Source organism: Chlamydotis macqueenii, chromosome 20 (genome assembly GCF_036417535.1).
Source record: "Chlamydotis macqueenii isolate bChlMac1 chromosome 20, bChlMac1.mat, whole genome shotgun sequence".
Classification (NCBI taxonomy): domain Eukaryota; kingdom Metazoa; phylum Chordata; class Aves; order Otidiformes; family Otididae; genus Chlamydotis; species Chlamydotis macqueenii.
This window is the reverse complement of record NC_141575.1, coordinates 2044965-2065783: the sequence shown is the minus strand read 5'-3', so window position 1 is coordinate 2065783 and position 20819 is coordinate 2044965. Positions and strand designations below refer to the sequence as shown.

Sequence of the window (20819 nt, the reverse complement as noted above, 5' to 3'; positions counted from 1 at the left end):
TGTTGTAACATTGGAACAATCTGTGTTTTTGTCCCCATTCTGTAAATAGCTTCACTTTCCTTGGTGTTAACTGAGCAGACCACTGAAGCTCACAGTTGTTCTTCCAAAGTCAGTGGTAATGCCAGCCACATCCAATACAAGGGTAATACATTAAACAGATCTATTCTTTATCGTAAAGCTCTAGCTTTTTTTAATTCTTTAAGTGCCAGACACCATCTCCCACAATACACACACTATCTTCTGGTTAGCTAAAACTAGAGTTAAGGTGGGTAGTGTACAGGCACAGAGTTTCCCTGGTATCCTATTTATATATGTACTAATTGCAAGGAACTTGTTCAGTATTCTCTTCCACGAACCAGAAAGTCAAACTGTAAAATAACATTTCTGCTTCACTGAAAAGGTACTACAATAGAGCCAATAATAGTAGCAGCTGCACAAGGCATATGGAACCAGGTTTACATATTTGGCTGTGGCTGTATCAGAAATATAAAGCTCAGTAGCCATAAAAGACCTCTGATCTCACAGAAAAAGCACTTTAGACCATGCTCCTGTGAGGATGCTTTTAAAAGGAAACCTGCAAGTATCTGCAAAAGAAAGGAGTTTCTAGTTCTGCCTTAGCAAAACAGTGCTTGTTGCAACATTGATCAAGCAGATGCTACCTAAATTACTAATCAGATAATAGTCTGGTATTTCAGTTAGGTTAAAACCTACTGTTAGAATTTAACTGCTCGCTCAAATACCCATGCATGAAGCACTTAAGGAGCCTACAACTGTGACACTTCAATACACAGGAATGTTTTGTGCAAGTTCCACTGTCAGTGAGACAGGTTCCTAGGCAATCTTGCACCTTTGGATCTTACCACTGATTCCAAGTGGCTGCAAACCCCAGATTTAGGAGTCTTAAGTACACCATGTATTTCACACGTCAGCAAATGGTGTCTCTTCTACTGAGAAGGGGTGCAGCAAAGGCAAGGGGACAAATTCCAGACACAAGTACTTCTATTACGAAGCACAACGTATTAGAGAAATTTAGTGTCTTTTCAGTGAAAAAGAGAAGATCCAACAAAGTGAGAATTTTTAAAAAAGCAGAAGAGTGGAATGCTTAGGATTGTAAGAGTTAAAAGGGCAATGACAGAAAAATATGGAAATTCAGTCAAAGCAGTTCTGATGGAAACCGATACAAATGGATTAAGCTGCCAAGTACAGGCCACAAAGAAACAGATCAAATAAGAGCCAGCAAGACATTATTAATCAGTCCTTGAACTGGACAGTGCTTGTCAGACTGACATCAGTTAAGCCTAGGAAAGGAATACTCAGGAGAACTTCATTATAATGCACCTTAACGTTGCCTTGACGCATATAAAATACTGTCTTCCGAAGGAAACAGAGCAGCCTGCTGCTCCGCTGTCAGGACTGCTTAGCCTGACAGGCTGAAAGATTGAATTGAATTTTAAGTGAGCTTCAGACCAAGCCCCAGGTTTGCACCTTGAAGATAACAGCAGATGAAAATCTGCACCACCGAATGGGAAGGACATTCTGATGGCTCATCAATTGCACCTGCAAATGTAATCAAATGGTTATGTGCTTTCACGGGCAAGTCACTGGTACAGTTCCTTACGTTCTTTTCCCCAGGTGCAAATATATAGGCCACTTGCAAGATTGGGTTTCTGCCAACAGTAGCAAAGCTAACAATACTGAACAGCTATTTTTCTATATCAGCCTATGAATTCTATCCAGACATACCCTGAGTTATGGATAACCTACACATGCAGTTATTTACTGAATTTGATGTTTTCAATATTGAAATGAAACATATTTTATTTTTGCTGTTATATTTTGATGCAAAACAACAAGCTTTGGACTTGATGATACTACTACATATTCCATACCAAGTGTTTCCCTGTTTAGCATCAGTATAAACTGTGTTCAGTCAGAGGATTTTAATGCTTTTATCTCTGAATTGAGAGCCTAAAATGTACATCAACTCCCCCCTCTTTTTTTTTTAAACCATTTTTATATAAAAAAAGAGTTGTTTCCAGCAACTTCAAGTACTGCAGTTGTGCAGTACTGTACTGTGCAACTTTGCATAACGCAAGGTTGTATAAAGGCAAATTAAAAAAAATCCTAGTATTTTAAAATTACACATATCATGTGCACCATATAGGTAATAATTCAAAATTATTTTAATCCAAGTAAAATGTTTGTTAAAACATATACTACAGAACTGAAAATAATTATTTATGGATGGCTGTATCCTAATTTCTAGCTTTAGAAAACCACAGCTAAGCAAATTATTCATGCAGAGTTAAATCACTGCCTGCCTGCCTTCCTCTCCTCCTACTGCACCCGCAAGAGGAAAGCAAACCTGGCTGCCTCATGAATTAATTTGGCCTAATGTAATTTGATCTCTGCAGATTTTAACTGTAATACCATCAAAGTCTTTAATTCTTCACTTGGAGTTTAGCTTTAATAGTTTAGGGAAGTAATTTCTCTCTGTATTAGTTAGATAAGATCACACATTTCACGTCTCATTTTTATTCCACGCACCTATAACCATGGCACAGCTTTCAGTGCAGGCCATGGCCGTGGCTTTGGTACCTATTCAAATGTTTTCTACGGGTGTGCAAGGAATGTGGTGCCTGACACACAGCAGTCAATACTGCTTTTTATGCTACGCAAGAGAAAAGTGTTTGAAGGAGAACAGTCTGTGATAAACCCAAACAATTTCTTAAAGTGTTAAGTAATTATTTTTTTTTAACTGAAAGTGTAGTATTTGAAGTGGCCTTGAAAAATACAAAGTCGGAATTCAGACCTATATATTACCTGTTTAAACATTTAGTTAAACAAGACATAATAAAAACGTGCCATATACAAGATTGTCACAGGTATACGAGATTTAGAAAAAAAGCAATAAAAAATATTCTTTAAGCTGAAAATAAAATCTCTTACCTTTTATATCACGATCTCAGCTTACAGTCACTACATTTCTGCTTATTTTATACAAGTGCATATGGCTATGAAGGTCCGGAGAGAATGAGAATAAAGTGGTATTAACCTGCTGAAAACGGCTTAAAAGTCTTAAGCTGCAACACATAGATGTTCCAATACCATTTAAAAAAACATTCACCTTTCAGTTATTGCTGATTCACAATCTCAAAATATCAATGTACAGATATTTAAGAGGAAAAAAACTCGGTAAATTTAGAGCAGCAAAGTTTTTTGAACTGGATGTTTACCAAATACTATGTTTTCCTCTCATTTGGTGATGATTTTAAGAGACACAAAAGCAATCCATTTGAAAGTCAAGTTCAGGCCTACCCTTTTTGTGCCTCATATTAATGATGTGGGGAAGAGACAGAGAGAGAGAGAGAGAATATATAATTTAGTTAGATTTTGGTAAAAATATATATTCAATGTTTTTTTTCTGCCTTTTTGCTACATTTCATGTCTGCTGACATGTACAATGGTACAAAGCACTACTGCTTCAAGAGTGACCACTGCAAGTCTTTGTAGCAGTTCTTATAGGAAACATGCAAATACAGTCCCTGTATTAAAATTCTGAAATACTTAAATAGTGAAAGTAAACACAGTATTCGCTGCTTAAAGCAGGCATTCTGCTAGGTTTTGTTTCTTGTTTTGGTGTTTGGTTTCCCCCCTCCCGACACATCACTCTTTTCCCTTCTAGTTAAAGAAATAACAAGACGTATATACACATCTATTGCTATGTACCCAAAGAAAGGACTGTGGCTTGGAGTAAGTATTGCTTTTCATTAAATGGAACAAAGTTCAAGAAGTGAGAGAAGCACTTAAAAAAAAAAAAAAAAAGGAAAAAAGCTCAGATTCCATGTCTGAAGTTGAGAAACCTCAAAACGAGCCATGTTTGTTCTTGCTTTTAAGACATGTACAAAATGCCATTTCGAGCCACACAACCTGATGGTTCTAGAAGTCAGAGAAGAAATCTTGAGGGCCCAAGTGAATAATAAAAGGTGCGATGCTGAGAGGCTGGCAATAGGGACTTTCAATGAAAAAACCACCTACAGTGGGAAAAGAGCAGAGAAGCAAAAACTTCATGTTAATTTCAGAGAGACTGGCTGAAGCTAAAGCTCCATTTAAATTTCTCTGCTCTTTCAGCTGCAAGTGGAATTTTCATTGTAAAACGGGCACTTCTAATTCTTTGAAGGTATTGAAACATCTAACACTTCCAAGGTTACCACTTTCTAAACAAAGAACTGACAGCTCATTCATATTTTCAGTAAAGCAGAGAAATGTAAAATATGCAGCAAGGGGGCAGGTTTACAATGTGGTTAGTAACTCCCAACAAATGACAAAAAATAAAAAATGACTTCTATAAATCATCTGAAATGACTGCCATCATGTTGGAAAAGAGCATAGCGCCCTCCTTGTTTTTGAAATAAGAACAAGTTATTTGGCTTATGAATGTTCGTTGTATAGAATTGGTTCAGAGAATATTTTTTTTGAAGTTTTACAAAGCTGGGGGTTAAAAAGAAAAAACAAAACCACAAAACTACAAACGGTTGCCAATCAGGGGAACTCCAAAGGAGGGAGGGGGAGAAATAAAGTGTGTGGAGGAAAGATTCCTTTCATGAATATTTGATTAACAAAAATGGGCTCTTATCAGCCATGCTTTTTCTGCTCCGTGATGGCTTCCTTTCATCCATAGGCCAGCAAAATACATCAGTGATTTACAAGCACCACTCAATTTGACTACATCCCCAAGACCCTGCTCTTTATTTCAACACTAACACATGGATGACGGGACCAGGCTCACCACTACTTGTCCATACAGTGTCTACATTTTTTTATTAAAGTACCACCAACACCAAACAAAAGCAAGAGCTACGGCAGAAGAAAAACCATTTAAGATATAAACGCATTCCTAAGCACAAATCCTTAGCTTAAGAATAACAGCTGCGGTTAATTCCAAGAAAAGCAGCTTGTTACATAAGCCACCCCTTATTACGCTTTTCTAATACTTCTTTCCCTATAATGGGGGGCCCAGGGGAGGAGGAACTTCACATTGCTTTAAACGCTGTTCTTACACCCTCTTCATTTATAAAGCTCCCCCTGCCTCAGCAGCGGTCTGCTGGAGAACAGAGCATATCAAGGCAATCTTTAAAAGAGCATGAACTAAAGCAAACCTACTGAAAAGCAACGGGTGATGTCTGAGTAGAGAAGTGCAACCAACAATGCTGCTTATTTTGTGGGGTGATACCTTAATAAAGACTACTTGAATCCCTCTTTAGAGCCCACAGCAGTTTTTATGCAGAAGTCTACAACACATGGAGACAGCGTGGAGCTGGGGCCTGTCCTGGAATTTCAGACAGGTGCATACCCTCTGGATTGGAAAGAGGATTCTTTCGGTTTGAGCACCAACTCTTAGAACTAAAAGTACTGGCCTATGGCTGAAGTGTGTCACTGTTCACAGCAGCACTCAACAAGAACTGGGACAATTAAATAGCAAGTTTTCATGGGGACCTTGTTGCTGCTTTAGATTCTCAGAAATGTAAGGGGGAAAAGGAGAACCCTTTGTTTTAATATAAAATTGACAACTAAAATTATTTCTATAGAAATGGTGGATGGAAAATCAAGGGTGGGCAGACAATCTGAAAAGTGAAGAAGGCCACAAGAACAAGTGCATTTTTTTTTCTTTAGCTTTTTTTTTTCCTTTGTAAAAACAGAAAAAGGAAAACAAGCAGCTTTTGAGCTCTAAAGAACCTGACTGTAACATTACTGTCGTCCTTTCTCTGGGCAATACGGACTTAACTGTGTATCCCTGCCATTACATAAGAAGAGTCCTTCTGTGGGCTCTTCCTTTGTTTCATACTTATTTCACAGAATGTAACCTAATACAGAGACAGTCTAAGACTAATTTCCCTTTGTTCTGTTTGTTTTTCAGTGTTTTGTGTACAAGTGAAAAGCCTTCTTGTATAATTAAGACTGTGTCTAAAATCACAGTTACAGTGTGCTGATCTGAAAGATTATAAGGAAACTCAGGTACTGATGCTTAACTATAAAAAATAAGATAAAACAATATTTTAACCCATATTTTACTAAGTTTATTACACACCATAATATTTACAAAGTTAAATGTTAACTGTAAAGTTTCTACTGTGTGGGTTTGGTTTTTTTAAAAAATTTTTAATTTTTATTTTCTAAAGAACTATGCCCTGCATTTAATAACCCTACAACAAGTACAGGTCATTAACTGAATCTGTGTGACTGCATTAGGAAACAGGCAGTACTCTTGTGTTACAACAAAACAGTTTATTTGTGATCAGTGTTTTATATTCTATACATCCTTCACAAATTTAATTTTACATAATCGGATACTTCATTTAAAACATAAGATTTAAGCTTCTAGTTCTTCCCTATAACAGAAGGCTGGTATAAGTTATTTGAAAATGAGGTAACATTTCACAGAACATTTTTTTCAAGTTTTAGAGAACTAAATTTGCATTTTGTTAAAATCAAAAAGTAGGAAAAAGATGTTTCTTTACAAATGACTTTGCTCAAGTATGTGTTCAAAGAAAACAGGATAAAAAGGCTTTTTTTCTTCTAACATTCTGTACTGTACTGTGTTGTTCGATCAATAGGGTATAGCTTCTGCCATTTGCTAAAAGAATGAGTAGTGGGGAACAGGATAAGTTGGGAATTTCATAACTGGTAACAGAACCATTCTCTTGGGTAAACCTACAGAGAGAAGAAAGGGAGAGGACTCCAAATAAGTTCAGTGATCCAAGAAAGTCAGATAAGAGCTTACAGTAGTGTTCTCATTAACCTTTTCCAGATCGGTCAGTCAATGTGATTTTAGGGTGCAGAGTCCCATAAACAGTAAGACTTCAACACTTTGCAGTATTTCATACAGAGGTTTAGCTTAAAGTTTACTTTTATTTTTGTCCTGGTGTGTGGTTTCTCAAAAGCAGAGTGTGTATTTGGACTTGAAGCTCTACTTCATAGTCTTTATGATGATTAATCTCTACTGTCTCATTCTATATTCTGAGTTAATTTCATAGGCCAGTTACAATTGCAAATATTCTAGTCAGGCACTGCTGTACATAAAAGACAACGCACAGGGAAACTGTTCAGCAGTTTTGATGAGCATCCAGGTAGGTCAGCCAAAAATCAAGCACCTACAGTAAATTCTGCATCTGCTTCATTATTCTGCATTTCCTCTCCTGTACTGAAGTGGCAAATCTGGAACGATTAATAACTGCCTGATTTCATGATTATTGTAGAGTTCTTGTGGCCTCGCAGACTTATGCACAATTAAATGTTTGTTTGTTTTTTTAATCTTGCCTATTTAAATTCTAGTATTTAACCTATGTATCCATTCAGAAATCACAAAGCAGCAACAGCAGGTATTCCAGAGCACCAGATGATCAAAGTGAAGTTTCCCAACATGCAACAGCTTACAAAGGCAAAGAGACATGTTTACCTTACAGCCAAAAAGCATTATCCCAGTACTTGGCATCACAATCAGAAGACATTAAAAACAGAAACTCTTTATGTGAAAAATGGGGGCATTCAATTCCACAATGCTTTGAAGTCAGTGATATGTCACATATACACAACTAAGTGCTTAAAATCCAGCTCCCAAAATAGGCATCATGAGAAAAAACACGAAACAGAAGGAACGAATGAAAAAAGCAAGAAAAGCTGCAAGGAAAGTTAGTAACAATTGTATTATTTTCTTCAGCAGGGAAAGGATTCCTCTTACGTCACTTTGTGTCCCTGCTTGCAACAACACATACCTGCAGATACCGCTCATCCTAGTAATAGTCTGTGACTATTGCTTGGAAAGAACCTTAAAAATCCATACCATGAAGTAAGCCCTAAGCTAAACTTCCTTTCATTTTCCCTTGAGAAAACTTGTAGCTGTTCCTTGTGTAATGCAACACAAACGACAGCGCACAGAGCACAGTCAACAGGACAGCACTGCTGTCAGCTGCCGGTCTGTCAAAGCACTTGGCCAGGCAATAGGGCCGGAGTTCTAAAACTAGGGAGGTTTGTTTCCATTCTGAAGGGAAAATTCCACAGTGCAAATGCAGCCCATGGCCCATTCTCCTTCCCCTTTCCACTGCAGGAGTACAGAATAGGACCAGCTGGACTTAGTCAAGCAAAGTGAACATTTTTAATAACGCAGCAGCATTCTTCCACTGTTTATAACTCATACCCCTAAAAGAAAGTAATGAAATCAACGTTTCAAAATATTTTTCTTTTGTAATGCTATCGGGGAGTTGGTATTGCCCAAGCTATACGAATTTGAAGGAACAAGTATTACAAGTGCCACAAAAGCTGGAAAACTAATAGCAAATTGCAGGCTTAGTTTCCCATATGAAAAACTCCAGGTCTTAAAACATACTCAGCTTGTCATTTGAGTAGCAGGCTTTCTTTCACTCAGTCCCTGTGACAGGAGGGACAGTGGGACTGGTTCTGGTGGGCTTGCTTTTTGTGTGCCAGGACATATCACTGACTCCAGACTGCTTTGCTCCCACTGCCACATAAACCTCATTCAAAGTAACCAAAAGGGCCAGTTAGAAGTATGCATTGTTAGTCTGGCATAAAAAAAAGCTGGTGGGTAGGGAGAAGCTGAGTTAAGAAAAACCCTTCTATCATAGCACTCTGATTATTAGTTTATTTTACGATCTAAATGAAACCAGTGCTTTGCCAGCCTAATACCACTCTCTGTTTTTTAGTAAAAAGCATTGCGGCAAATGAGCATGTCCTAGCTTCCTTGCAATCGGGTTGCTAACAGTATAAGCTACACAAAAACCCTTCTGCTTGTCCCAAGCAGCAGCGTTTCAGCCTGCAGGGGGTTGGGGGCAGTGGGTGTATATGCACAGACTGTACTGGAGATTTCATACGGTTGACAGCGTTAAGGGAGCTTTGTCCACAAGCGACTTACACTTGGGGACAGACATTTTGCCAATGTTACTGTAATGCTATTTAGATAAATATTGGTCAGAGATGCTGAAATAGGCCCTTCGGTAGTCTTTGAATGGAGCACAGATTGGCTGTAAAAAGTAAGAAAACTACTTCAACTCGGTTTCGGTATGAAAGGGAACAGGCAATTAGAACAAGCAGTTCTTCCACAAATCAGGCAAAGCATAGGCAAAAAAGCTACTCCAACCAAAAAAGAACCACAAGGTTATGGCATAAAAGTGTTCTTGTTGTCATGGTTTAAGAGCTTTAATCTCTTTTAATTTCTCCTTGGACTGCCACATTTGGACTGCCACAACAGTTTCTATATAATTTCTAATTTGTTAATTATTGGGCTGTACATACCGTAAGCTGGCGCAGCTGTACTGTACCCATACGGTGCTCCATAGCCTGCAATATAAACAGATAAGGGATGGGTTTCATTTCCTGCAGTATCTGAAGACAGTCAGTGTTTGCACATCAACACACAGGGAGAGACCCTTGCTGGTACATGAAGCAAGACCACAGAAAAAACAAACTCACACTAATAGAGACAAATATTGCTGAAAACATTAAAATTCTTCTACATGGTGGCCTGAAGAACAAGCAGCCCAATGACTTTCTCAAGCCTCAGCAGCAGAGTTAAATTCTGTATTTCATTTCCTTAGCATTTTCTTTCAGCTGAAGCCCTCAAGTCTGTACTGTCAGAGCATGGAGTCGGCATGATCCAGACATCTCATATTTGCTTATGTTCTTCCTAAAATACAAATACAGTCTGATGCAGAAAACAGTCTCTTTCCTCAACTTCCATTATAAAGAGGGGAGTGCTAGATGCCTGTGGCAGACACCACATCACCATCAGTAAAGCTCCTGGGAATTCTGCTTTCTCTGACACTTCTAACAGAGAAAAGAAAGTTCCACAAAGGAAACATGAACACCTAGAGGCAAACAAGAGAACAGTATTTTTTTTCCAGAGAGCTAAACATGACTCTGGAGTAAGACAAAAAGCAATATGGTAACACCGGTCTTGGTTACTACATCTCACTGGTTCAGAGGGCTTTACAGGTTTGTGGTTTGTTTGTTTGTTTTTTTTCTGGTGAGATGGCATGTGTCCATCACAAAAAGCAAGAGGTTTCTGAGAAGAATAGGGGACGAAGAGAAATAATCTGTGAAAGCCAAGGCCAGTAAAAGCTTAACAACTACAGCGGCGGGGAAATTAAACCTATTTCTGGAGTAATTCCATGCTGGCAAGAAGCATGCCCCTGGCAGGTTAAAGTGTCTCATAAATGAATTCTCAGGCAGAAAGATAGTTCCAAAACCAATGTTAACAGCCATTAAAAATGAATTACTACTTTGTAATATTTATAGTTACATCAACATACAGGAACAATGAAGACGACATGCTGTCGACTGTGCCAGGAAGCAAGACTACCAAACAACAGGGCTGTGCTACTAGCGTGAGTGAACTGCTGGAGGGTGCAGTTAGAGCTCATACTGTAATCTGAAAACCAGAGTATGAGGTACATCAGTTTCATTTTTTGGAAGCTATTGGATTTGCTTTGACTAAGGAATCTCCAGCACCCCTTTCTTAGGAATTTGTGATTCTTATTCCAAGTAAAAACGATGTCTAGATTCCCTTCACATGTCACCTGCAAGACTCAGACGTGTTGCAGAGAGTCACAAAGAATAATGCACTTTGAAAAGTAAGGGGAATGAGAAACAAACATTTTGGTATAATTTTCCTGCATTTACATATTAACACCTTATACTCTATGTGCCTGTCGTATTAAAAATAGAACAACACAACAAAAAAACCCTACACTATTTTGTACCAGCCAGTAGTAGCCGAGCACTTCAGTCCTTCAAGCTGGAACAGTTTTGCCTCTGATGGTTGCAAATCTGCCCTAAGGAATCAGCAGTGAGATATCCTGACTAGTAACTTACCTGCCCTGTGGAGTGAGTACCAAGGATAAACGTGAACCAGAAGGCCCTTGGATTTCAAAAAATGTTTCTGCTAATCAGAACAATGCAGCAGGGACGATGAATTAACACCAGCCACAGTATGAACAGAAATTATTTTACTTTTGTTTTTTGGCCACCACAGAAGCTACTAACAGATGCTGTGCTCACATGTGTAATTCATGTGAAAAGCTTCTGGGAGCAGAGTGACGCCCGAGCCTCCCAATTTAATCTCCACAAGAGTTTCTTGGGAAAGCCACTCCTAATGCTAAAGGACACATGATCCAGGAGGTTCTTAGGCAGGAAGAGAGTTTTGGGAATGGTGCCACAGCAGTGCACTACGAAGATGACGTATAATAAAATAATAAAGCCAGGAAAGCCATTATGCCCATAACTGAGTGCTCTGTGCATGTCAAGCTTCAAGTTGTACACTCATAAAGGACAGGTACTGCCAGTTTTTCAGCTCTTTGATTTAAAGTCCCATAATTTCTCCCTTCTTTGTCATCTCAGATGGTTAAAGTTGAAAAAATCACTTGCGTAGGTGATTGACACATGGAAAAGAACACCCCAGCAGACAAAAATTAAATTATTAGTGTTAGCGTTGTGCATTACCTGGTGTTATGTATCCAGTAGCAGCAGCCGCCCCAACAAATGCCCCTCGCGTTAAAGCACCTCGTCCTCTGCCTCGAACAGCCTGGACTGCTGCAGTGACAGCTGTATTGACAACCCCTTTAGTCTGCCCAGAGTAATAAAAAATAGCAATTCAGAAAGTGAAAGTATTGCTGGAAATACAAGGCCTTCTGCATTAAATCACCACCTTTTAAAAATCTCTTTAAACATGTTTGAGGCTCTAGTCTTGCGAAAGGCGGAATACAGAATGGAGAAGTACTGTCCTAACGAATCTGACTGACAGAAACCAGGTGGGTCTCTCGCCAGGTCACTGACTGCAGTGCACAGCAGTGCGCACAAGTCCAGCACGTTCACTTCACTCAAGCCTGCAGTCAGCGTGGTCAGACTGTGATTCACCTGTTCTGGTCATGTGGGCACAAATGGACCCTGGTGGCTTCTGACGCTTTCTCTGCTGTGCCTTGTTGCTGTCTTTCCCACCTCATTACAAGCTTCCTCTCCCCAGTCTTTGTTTCTACCATTCTGAACCCACATCACTTCAGCAGGGCCAGGATTTCACCCCAAAGACAAGTAACCACCTCATGACAACACTCGAGTGCTTTAACCTAACCTTACTAGAATGCCACCTTCTTTTTCCCACTGTCACCACCTACAAGCAAAAGAACAGCACGGAGTTACAGAAGCTGGTGTTGCTCACTGCATCAGAGCACAGCTTTGCTGTACTATATGCCTTGACTGCCCCCTGAAAACAATAAAATCATGCAAATCCAAGTATTTCAAAGACAAGTCTTGCAGTTACTGGCATCACTGACCTGTTGCCCAAATCAGAGGTCATTTTCGTATCTTAACTGCATGTGGAGCATTATCTTGTGAGGTGGTGTTTTTCTCATTTACTAGACTTTCAACACAGTAATGGAAATTGAAATGCTCCGAAATGCCCTAAAGGGCACTAAAGGGCTTAGTGAAATGGAGAGGACTTACTAGTCACAGAACAAAAGCAAAAATAAGAGTTGGCTGTTGTCTTTTGTAAGTGTATTTAATGATACATTCTGCTCCAGCGTGAAATGACAGGAAAATCCTAATGCTAATGTATCTGCACAAAAGAGACAAATTTTAATCCTTAGAATTTAGTTCAGACTGTAGTCCTTCTGGAGGAAGAACACTGTTAATCAGTTTCTGCTCTGCTCAACCTTTATCTTAATAGATTTGAGAGATCATTGTGGCTGTTAAACCTAACGGACAAGACCAAGGTTTTTATTATACAAGTCTTCCTCACCAAACAAAATGGCTCATCTAAAAAGTTGAAAAGGTGCAAAAAAGGTGCAAAAATCTCAGCTTACTCCAGAACCCAGAGGTAAGGCCTTTACCTGGCTACGAATGACTTATCCCCTAAGTCTACGCCTCTTACATCCTGAAGGAGCACGCTATGGCTCTGGCCGGAAACACAAGAGACTTCCACATCATTGCTGCTTGAACCACTGACCTTACTGTATCCCCTCCAGGTAATCAGCACCTCTCTTTCTTTGTGCCTCCTTTTCTACTGTATTCCCCACAATATGATCCCAACTATCAGATTATATTGTTATACTACAATAATTATAGAAGAATAAAAACAGAAACCTTACATGTGTGCATAAAACAAAAGACTGAAATCACGTGCTTTCTGCAGAAGTTCCTGTATCGTAAACCAACCCAGAGCTGTGATAACAGAGCATTCCGAAAAGCAAATAACTATTCTTACCTGAGGAAGAATCTTCTTTTTCTTGTTGTTTGCTGCGTTAGGCCCAGAAAACAGTTTTTCAAGTGCTGCTAATGCAGCACTTGCTTTTGCTACTTTCTTATTTGGGCCTGCACCTCTGAACTTCTGCCCATCTACTTCTACCTGAAAACGGAGACATGAGTTTATGCCTGGTATTTATCCTTAGGAATACCATGCTGCACCGCTGGTCAGTGACGTGCATCCATAATGAATCATAGAATCATAGAATCACATGGTTGGATGGGACCTATAGGATCATCTAGTCCAACCGTCTTCCCACTACCATTGCTGCCACAGCTACTAAACCATATCCTGTAGCTTCTCATCAAGCCGCCTCTTGAACACTGCCAGGGACGGAGACTCCACCACCTCCCTGGGCAGGCCGTTCCAGTGCCTTACCACTCTTTGAGAGAAAAAGTTTTTCCTCAAGTCCAATCTAAACCTCCTCTGGTACAACTTGTGGCCATTTCCTCGGGTCCTGCTTGTTGCCTGGAAGAAGAGGCCAAACCCCTGTTCATCACAACCTGCCTTCATGAAGCAAAGTATTTTTTAAAAATCCTCATTTTTATGTGACTAATTTCTATTGTTTCTAGATGATGAAGCTGATAATGAATCCCTAAGTGATCCTCTGAACCATTATATCGCAGGTATTAGGAATCTGGAAACTGTAAGTGCAATTCAAAGAGGACCAGTATACCTGTTTGATACTGAATTTAGCCAATATGCTTGAGCTTCTCAACACATGAATGATACCACTAAGAAACAGGGGGGTTAAGATCATTTGAGGCTCCCCTCATCGTTATCAATGCCTTATATACCAACATCGTTGCAGGGGTGTTGGACCAGATGACCTTTGAAGGTCCCTTCCAACCCTGACCATTCTATGATTCTATGATCTTTGCCTATGCTGTCTACCTCATACCACTTCAGAGCCCAGGGCTACTTCAGAGATAGCACAAGCAGATGAAGAAGAGAAATCAAATGAGTTTACCCTCTGCTACAGTGATTCCAAACTCCCCTGGTAAGCTGGCAATAGGAGATTCAAATCAGGTCACTGACATACGGTTACCAAGTATGTTTGCAAAATTTGCAAACTAGGTATTTTTGTCAAACTCTGGATCTTCTACTTCCCTCCTCATGTCAAGACATGATGTAGTTTGGGGCTGTCAGAATCCATTTTTAATTCTCACTGTACTTTCCTAAAGCACAAGACATTCCTTTCGCCAGTCTAATCACCTCAACGGCAATAAGTGATACAAAAACCTGAAAACATCACCACCATGATGTGCATTGCAAAAAGGAAAATAGAAAAAAATCTGAACTGTATCAGCAAGCAACTCCAAAAACTAAAGCACTGTTAATAAAACTACCTACCAACTCTGTAACTTTGCTTCACTCACCTCCATCACAAAGCGCTTGTCGTGGCTTCCACCTGTCTCGGAGATGAGCTCATACTTCAGACCTCTTCTTTTTTCATTGAGCTCCATCACTGGGTTTTTGCCACTTGCAGTGAGTATAGGACCCTGAGTTCTTACCTAGAGAGACATTTATAGTGTTGCTTTAGAGCCTTTATCTCTTCAAAAGGCAGATAAATATCTACAGCATTGTGGCTTACAGTGCCACATGGCCACTGAGAGAATGCCAGCGTTATCACTGTGTGCAGCCTCTGCAATAGCTTGTCCTTCCCAACATGTACACCTCGGTGGGCTTTCCAGGAGCAGACCTCTATCAAAGGTGACACTACCTTGGCTTCAGTAGAGCATGCTACGGAAGGGCACGGGGACAAACAATCCTGTAAAATAAGTTACACCTTTTTTGTTTCCATTGGTAAGAGCTACTGGTCTGGTGTCTACACAATACCGAACATTACACCGGGTGCACCTGGAATTTCAGCCCTGAGGGTATCCAAAGCTGAAGCTGAGGGCATGGTGTCAAGTTCCTTGAAATCGAAGGCTTTATCACTGAAAGGAGAGAGTATCCTTCCCAACCTCGCACTCTCGATCTAATTACGTCCTGGCACTACTGAGCTCTGACTGAAAAAGTCTCATATCCCTGGTCACATGTTTCCGCAGAAATATCTGTGACTTTTTGGGAAGCAAGGATGGTAGAGCTGAGATCTCAGTGCACCAGCAAATCAGCCTGCATTACAGTGCACTCAGCTACAGACACAAATGACTACTCACTAATGAAGAAAAACATGATTAAGAGATCAAAGTAAAGTTTTCAAAAACAACTTCTTATTTAGGATAAAGATTAAGGGTCCTAGTACCAGGATCTGCCCTTTGAAAGTAAAGTGTCTCAAAGTGTAAACACTGAAAGCCAAAGTCATGCAGCTCGGGATGTATCTTGGTTGTCTTAAAATATTGCCTGCTTTTGTGATAAAATATAATAAATCTTTATTCTAAAGCCAAATTAACAGTTCAGTTTGTTGAGTATAAAATACTCCCACATTTTATTTCCCTAGAAATGTCTCAGTGGACTAAATACATATGTGAATTGGGTTGTCTGTGATTATGCGCTGTCTGGAAATAAAGTGGCTTCCAACTGAAGAAATTAGTCTTTTAACTTCTTGACAAATATTCAAAGAACAGAACAGTTACTTATATTTACAGCATAAGCCCCCCGTAGTCCTGGAAAAAAAGCATTATAACAAAAAAAATAAAGTAGGGATCTACAATGGTTTATCAGTACAACCGCCAGAGAGCTTGCCAGAGTGATCAGGTACACGAATATACAAATCAGAGCTGTTACTCAGTCTTTACGTAGGATGCTTCTCGTGGCAATTGCGAACACTGGTCAAGGAAATCAGGAATGATATTTTAAGCATGAGTTTAACATCTCCTGGTTTCTCAATGGTGAAAAGAAACAAATACCAGAAATACTTTAAGAAAATATCCAATTAATGTACTGCAGACCCATCACAGCTTCATTCCTGGGGACATTCAGCGAAAGTTACTACCGCTACTGGAATTTTGTCCTTTGAGGAAGACTGTTTCCTACAACTTCCATGAGAAAACAAGCACAGCATGCTCCTTGTAGCACCTGACTTCAGCTACAAGTGCCAAAGTTAATTACATTGAAACTGGAGCATTTTCAATGCAGTGTTTTCTAGCTCATTCAATATGCGTAGAGCTATTAGGTTTTACATTTCTTAACATCTCCTAATGCATTTTTACATTTCATTGGTCTTCATGTGTATCAGTTTAAAATATTACGTGAGTATACTTTTTTGACAAACCAACTGTTACAAAACAGAAATTGTAAAATTTGCATTACTAGAGGCCAAAGGCACCAGACAAGATAAAGCTGTCCCAATCATAAGACCGTACATAAGCTCGCTAGAAGAGACAACACGTGCCTCAGTTTATGGTTTTACGAGGACACAATGGCTATGCACCACCTTAAACCTGAGGAAAGGACGCACAAAGATCAGTTATTTGTCCACAGTGGTACAAAGTCAGTGGCAGATTTGAGACTGGAAACACCTCATTCCTCATCCACCACCCTAACTAAAATGCCATCCTCTTCTGGGAGAAGAGGAAAAAAAAAAAAAAAAAAACCCAAACCCAAAAAACCAAACCCCACACCCCTCCCATCACCTTGTACTTTTTAATGCAATACTCGCCTCTAGGGTAGCGGAGGTGTCAGCTGTCGAATTTCCAGTATTATTGCTTGAGATTGAAGACACTGTTTCATTTTTACCTTCAGTATCTGATTTCTCGTCAGAACTGATACACTCCACATCTGCATCAAAGCCAGTTGGATATCCCATAGCTTGTAAAACCTACCACAGAACCACATGAAGTGAACTGTAAAATAGGTAGCAGTAGAGAAACAAAACAAAGCTGATCACAGCACAAAACATTCACCATATACTTAAGAAAGGCAGATTGCTTAGAATTATGTTTTCTCCTGTGTTGAAATGGAGAAAAATACAATAGCAATGGGGAAAATTGTTCCAGGTTTTCAAAAGTGGAATCAACACACACTGAAGTTTTAGCATCAAAGATAGCAATTACTCCTGAGCATCACTCATCATCTCAAGAATTCCTTGCAAAATAACAGATTAAAATTCTGAAGTGCGTCCACTGCATGACACTGCCTAACGGCATGATAAGGAGATTGTTTTGCACACCATTTTCCCCCTCTCTTTCTGTATATGGACAGACCACGAGATTGACTGTGAGGCAAACACGTCAAACAGTCTTATGAGAATTAAAGCATTATATTTCTGAAAGACAGTACTTCTGGATTTTCCTAGGAAACTGCTGGCAACAGCCACTAGGTACCCAAGTGGTACACAAAACATATCCCTGAAGCTAAGGGGTGATACCACCTCCCTGGCTTGCGCCTTTCAGCAGCACCAGAGGGTGGATGCTTCCAGAGCAGGTGTACAGGGAGCAAACTCCTGAACCGAAATCAAGGTGAAGGACTGCCCAGCCAGCAGAGTAACAACCTGTCTGTCTGCAGTAAGCCTACCTCTTAGCAAACCAGGTCACAACCTCCAAGCTTTCTCCGTGCTGCTTACAACCAGCAGCCCTATAGCAAATGAAATTGTACTGATGAAGGTACTACTCATCAGTTCCTCCAAAAACATCCTCCACTAGCAAGGCCAGCCTCTCCATTACCCAGCTACCTAACCTAGTTGCATGGAGGTACCAAACACAGGCCCAAAATCTGCAAAGAACCTGAAGCTCCCCTGAAAATTTAGTCCCAAGAACAAAGTTTGCAAAAATCACTGAGTTCTAACATGCAATTGAGAACTGCATTGGTAACTCCAGGCTCTGCTCCCATACAGTCGTGGTACTTCTGGCTGCATTTTCAGGGCTTCTTAAGTTTTAAAAAGGACAGATCTAGAAACTGAAATGGTCACATTATTCCCTCTGGGAAAGCAAGGCCCAGATCTGCTAGGAAAAAAAAAGAAAGAAAGAAAGAAAAAAAAATCTAGTCTCTACCACACCACCCATTTCCTCTTGGCTTGAATCAGGGATGTTTTGAAGTGTAGCCCAGGATTTGTATATGTATAAATTTAGAAAAAACAGAGCTGGGTAGGCACCAGCACAGATCTGGCTGACGCAGAGAGTTTCAAGGGCAGAGAAGTCACAGCTTTTCCGGGCAAGTTTTGTATTTAAAAAAAAAATAATATATCAACTGCAGAGAGGGAGGCAAAATAAAAGAATGAGGCAGAAGGTCTGGGAGGACACACATGCAGAGAGCTGCTGCTTTTCCTGGAGGAACAACACATTCCCTCAGATACTTTTGGACACTTTGAACTTGAAAGCACATGGGACAATGGGATTTTCAAAACTGAAATCAAAGGAAAGCAGAAAGTTGCCAGATGAAGCTTCTAAAAAGGAAATTCTTGTTCAAAACCAAATGAAGCACAGAATGACAGATGGGCTTGTTCCTATCATAAGTGCAGTTCTGTTAAAGGAGGTTCTCTTTCACATGAATTGTCTGTAGGAAACTTTCATTTATTCCCAGAAACCCAGCAGGCCAGGGCTGCTTTACCAGTCTGAACTGTCCTCGTGCTGACGTTGGGCCTTCCAGTCTATCACTGCTTTACAGACCTAAGCTCTGCCGTGTGGGGCACCTAGAGGAAGCAGCAGCAGGCTGACTAGTCCCTGAATGATGCTGGTCTCTTACTGAAAAACTGACTGGAGCCCAATCATTTACATACACTGTTTATCTCAGTGTGCAAAGATACACTTCAGACACTGAAGAAAGGAAACAACTCCATGTTTCCAGGAGCTCACAACCCAGGAATGGACACAGAGAAGGAATGGGAGGAAGAGGGAGTCACCAACGCACCGTTTTCAAACCAAGAGGAGGAAGGACCAGAGCAGAACAAAATTAAACCATCCAGTCCAGAACTTAAACACCACATTCAGTCCATTGCCACATGAGCTGACCTGCAGAGCCCTGGGAAGTTCTCCCTCCCCTCCGCTAGTATAAAACCAGTGATGCTCCTTGAACCATGCCCAGCTGTGTTTAGAGTACATAGGTAGTGGCTCAGTTTCATCCAATTTTTTTTAAATTTTGAGGTTGCATATTACTCAGTCTAACCGCATTTCATACTTGCTGTTCCAAGATCTGCAGTTAGCAGATTACTTCAGGCTGCCTTACCTTCACTGCCACGTGGAGCTTGGCTGTTTTCTTAGAAGGTCCTGATGCTTCATATGTCGTACCATCAACATCTACAGACATTGTGAAGACTGGGGCATGGACTGGGCCAGACTGTGACAGCAGCTTATACTGAAGCCCTGGCCTGATTTGGTTCAGCCTCATCAGAGCATTCATGAGATCTATTGCTTTACTATCTAGAACTAGCACAAGATAGTAGAAGGGGGTGGTAGAGGAGGGGGGGAAAGAAAATAGGGGAGATGAACAAAACAAGATGAACAAAAAAATTAAACAGTTTGCATTTCAGTGCCTTCTGTATGTGTAAAGGAGCAAAACAACCCCTCAGCGTCTCAGGTTGAGGATAGCCATACAGCTGTTAAGTCCTTAATAAGCCTTCCTACTTTCAGGTAAAAACTTTAATTACTCATTTTAAAAATATTGTTAATGTAACTCTTTTGCAGCTAGCTATGTTATTCCTGGCTGCTATAAAAGGAGTAACAAGTTTTATAGGTAGTAAGGAACCAGATCCAGAACTGGCACCAAAGCAGCACAATGAAAATAGTCCCCAGCACTGAGTGGATCGCAGCTATGCTGAGAGACTTCTAGGCTGTGCATATGTGCAATGTCAGTGTTTTGTAGATAAAGCATTTTATTTTTCTTGTGGGAGGTCTTGAGAGACCAATAACTAGCTCCAGAAGAGGAAAAATGCAAAGAGGCAAATCTTCACACATTATCAATAAAATAGCTCAGCTGCTTAGGCAACTTAAATTGTACTGTAACTGAACAGGTAACACCATTTAAAAATGCAACTCCTTCAGTTAGTGAAACATGCCAGGGGAAATTCAGATGCACAGTAAGAGACGTGTTTGACATTCTGAATGCGGGGTGATAGCGACAACATTTTTTGTTCCAAAGACTTTTTCACATGCTATTCCACACCAGCACAGAGCAGCCTTTGAGCCAGCTCCCACTGTACAACAGATCTTTGAAAACAGAATGGAGAAGCACTGCACTTACTTTTCCTCAGATTACGCTTCATCTTTTTATTTGGATCTTTATCATCCCCAACACTATCTTCAAATGGTCTCTTTAGAGCAGATGAGCCTGTACCTAGGGTATAAATTTCCTTGTAATATGGATATGCTAGTAGAAAAACAAAATTCCACAGCAGGAATCTGATTAGTCCCATACTGTTCCTTGCATGTTTACAATGAAAAGAACTCAGCCATCAGTCAAAGCTTTCTTAGTGTTACACGTAAGCCAATATCAGCTTATTACTCGCTGTACCGTGCCACGCAAGATGTCTGTTTCCAATATCATCTGTGATATCAGTAGTGTAATTCTGCAGTGGTGGTTTCTACAGTTAGTCTGAGGCAAGAACTCTAGTAGTATTGTTTTTACAAAAATACAC

General features: G+C 40.1%; 1 protein-coding gene and 1 long non-coding RNA gene across 26 annotated transcripts in view; one reads left to right on the top strand and one right to left on the bottom strand.

Moving 5' to 3' along the window:
• The window catches only part of LOC147598213 (uncharacterized), a 29054-nt gene extending 15793 nt beyond the window's left edge, over window positions 1-13261 (top strand). For 3 of the 11 annotated variants that reach the window (XR_015260771.1, XR_015260770.1, XR_015260768.1), the window contains exon 4: window positions 5265-6931. This is a non-coding gene — a long non-coding RNA (uncharacterized LOC147598213). Of the gene's footprint in view, window positions 1-5264; window positions 6932-12068 lie in introns of those variants that run through there. The other 8 variants (XR_015260769.1, XR_015260772.1, XR_015260773.1 and 5 more) reach the window with 5 other exon arrangements.
• STRBP (spermatid perinuclear RNA binding protein) overlaps window positions 1-20819 on the bottom strand; it is a 68436-nt gene that overhangs the window by 7191 nt on the left and 40426 nt on the right. For 7 of the 15 annotated variants that reach the window (XM_086764229.1, XM_086764227.1, XM_086764226.1 and 4 more), the window contains 8 exons: window positions 20426-20551; window positions 19412-19611; window positions 16911-17069; window positions 14686-14820; window positions 13268-13408; window positions 11512-11635; window positions 9307-9351; window positions 3023-4034 (listed from right to left, as the gene is read on the bottom strand). In XM_086764229.1, the coding sequence (XP_086620355.1) occupies window positions 3940-4034; window positions 9307-9351; window positions 11512-11635; window positions 13268-13408; window positions 14686-14820; window positions 16911-17069; window positions 19412-19611; window positions 20426-20551 (1025 nt within the window). In that variant the 3' untranslated portion in view covers window positions 3023-3939. The other 8 variants (XR_015260767.1, XM_086764238.1, XM_086764232.1 and 5 more) reach the window with 6 other exon arrangements.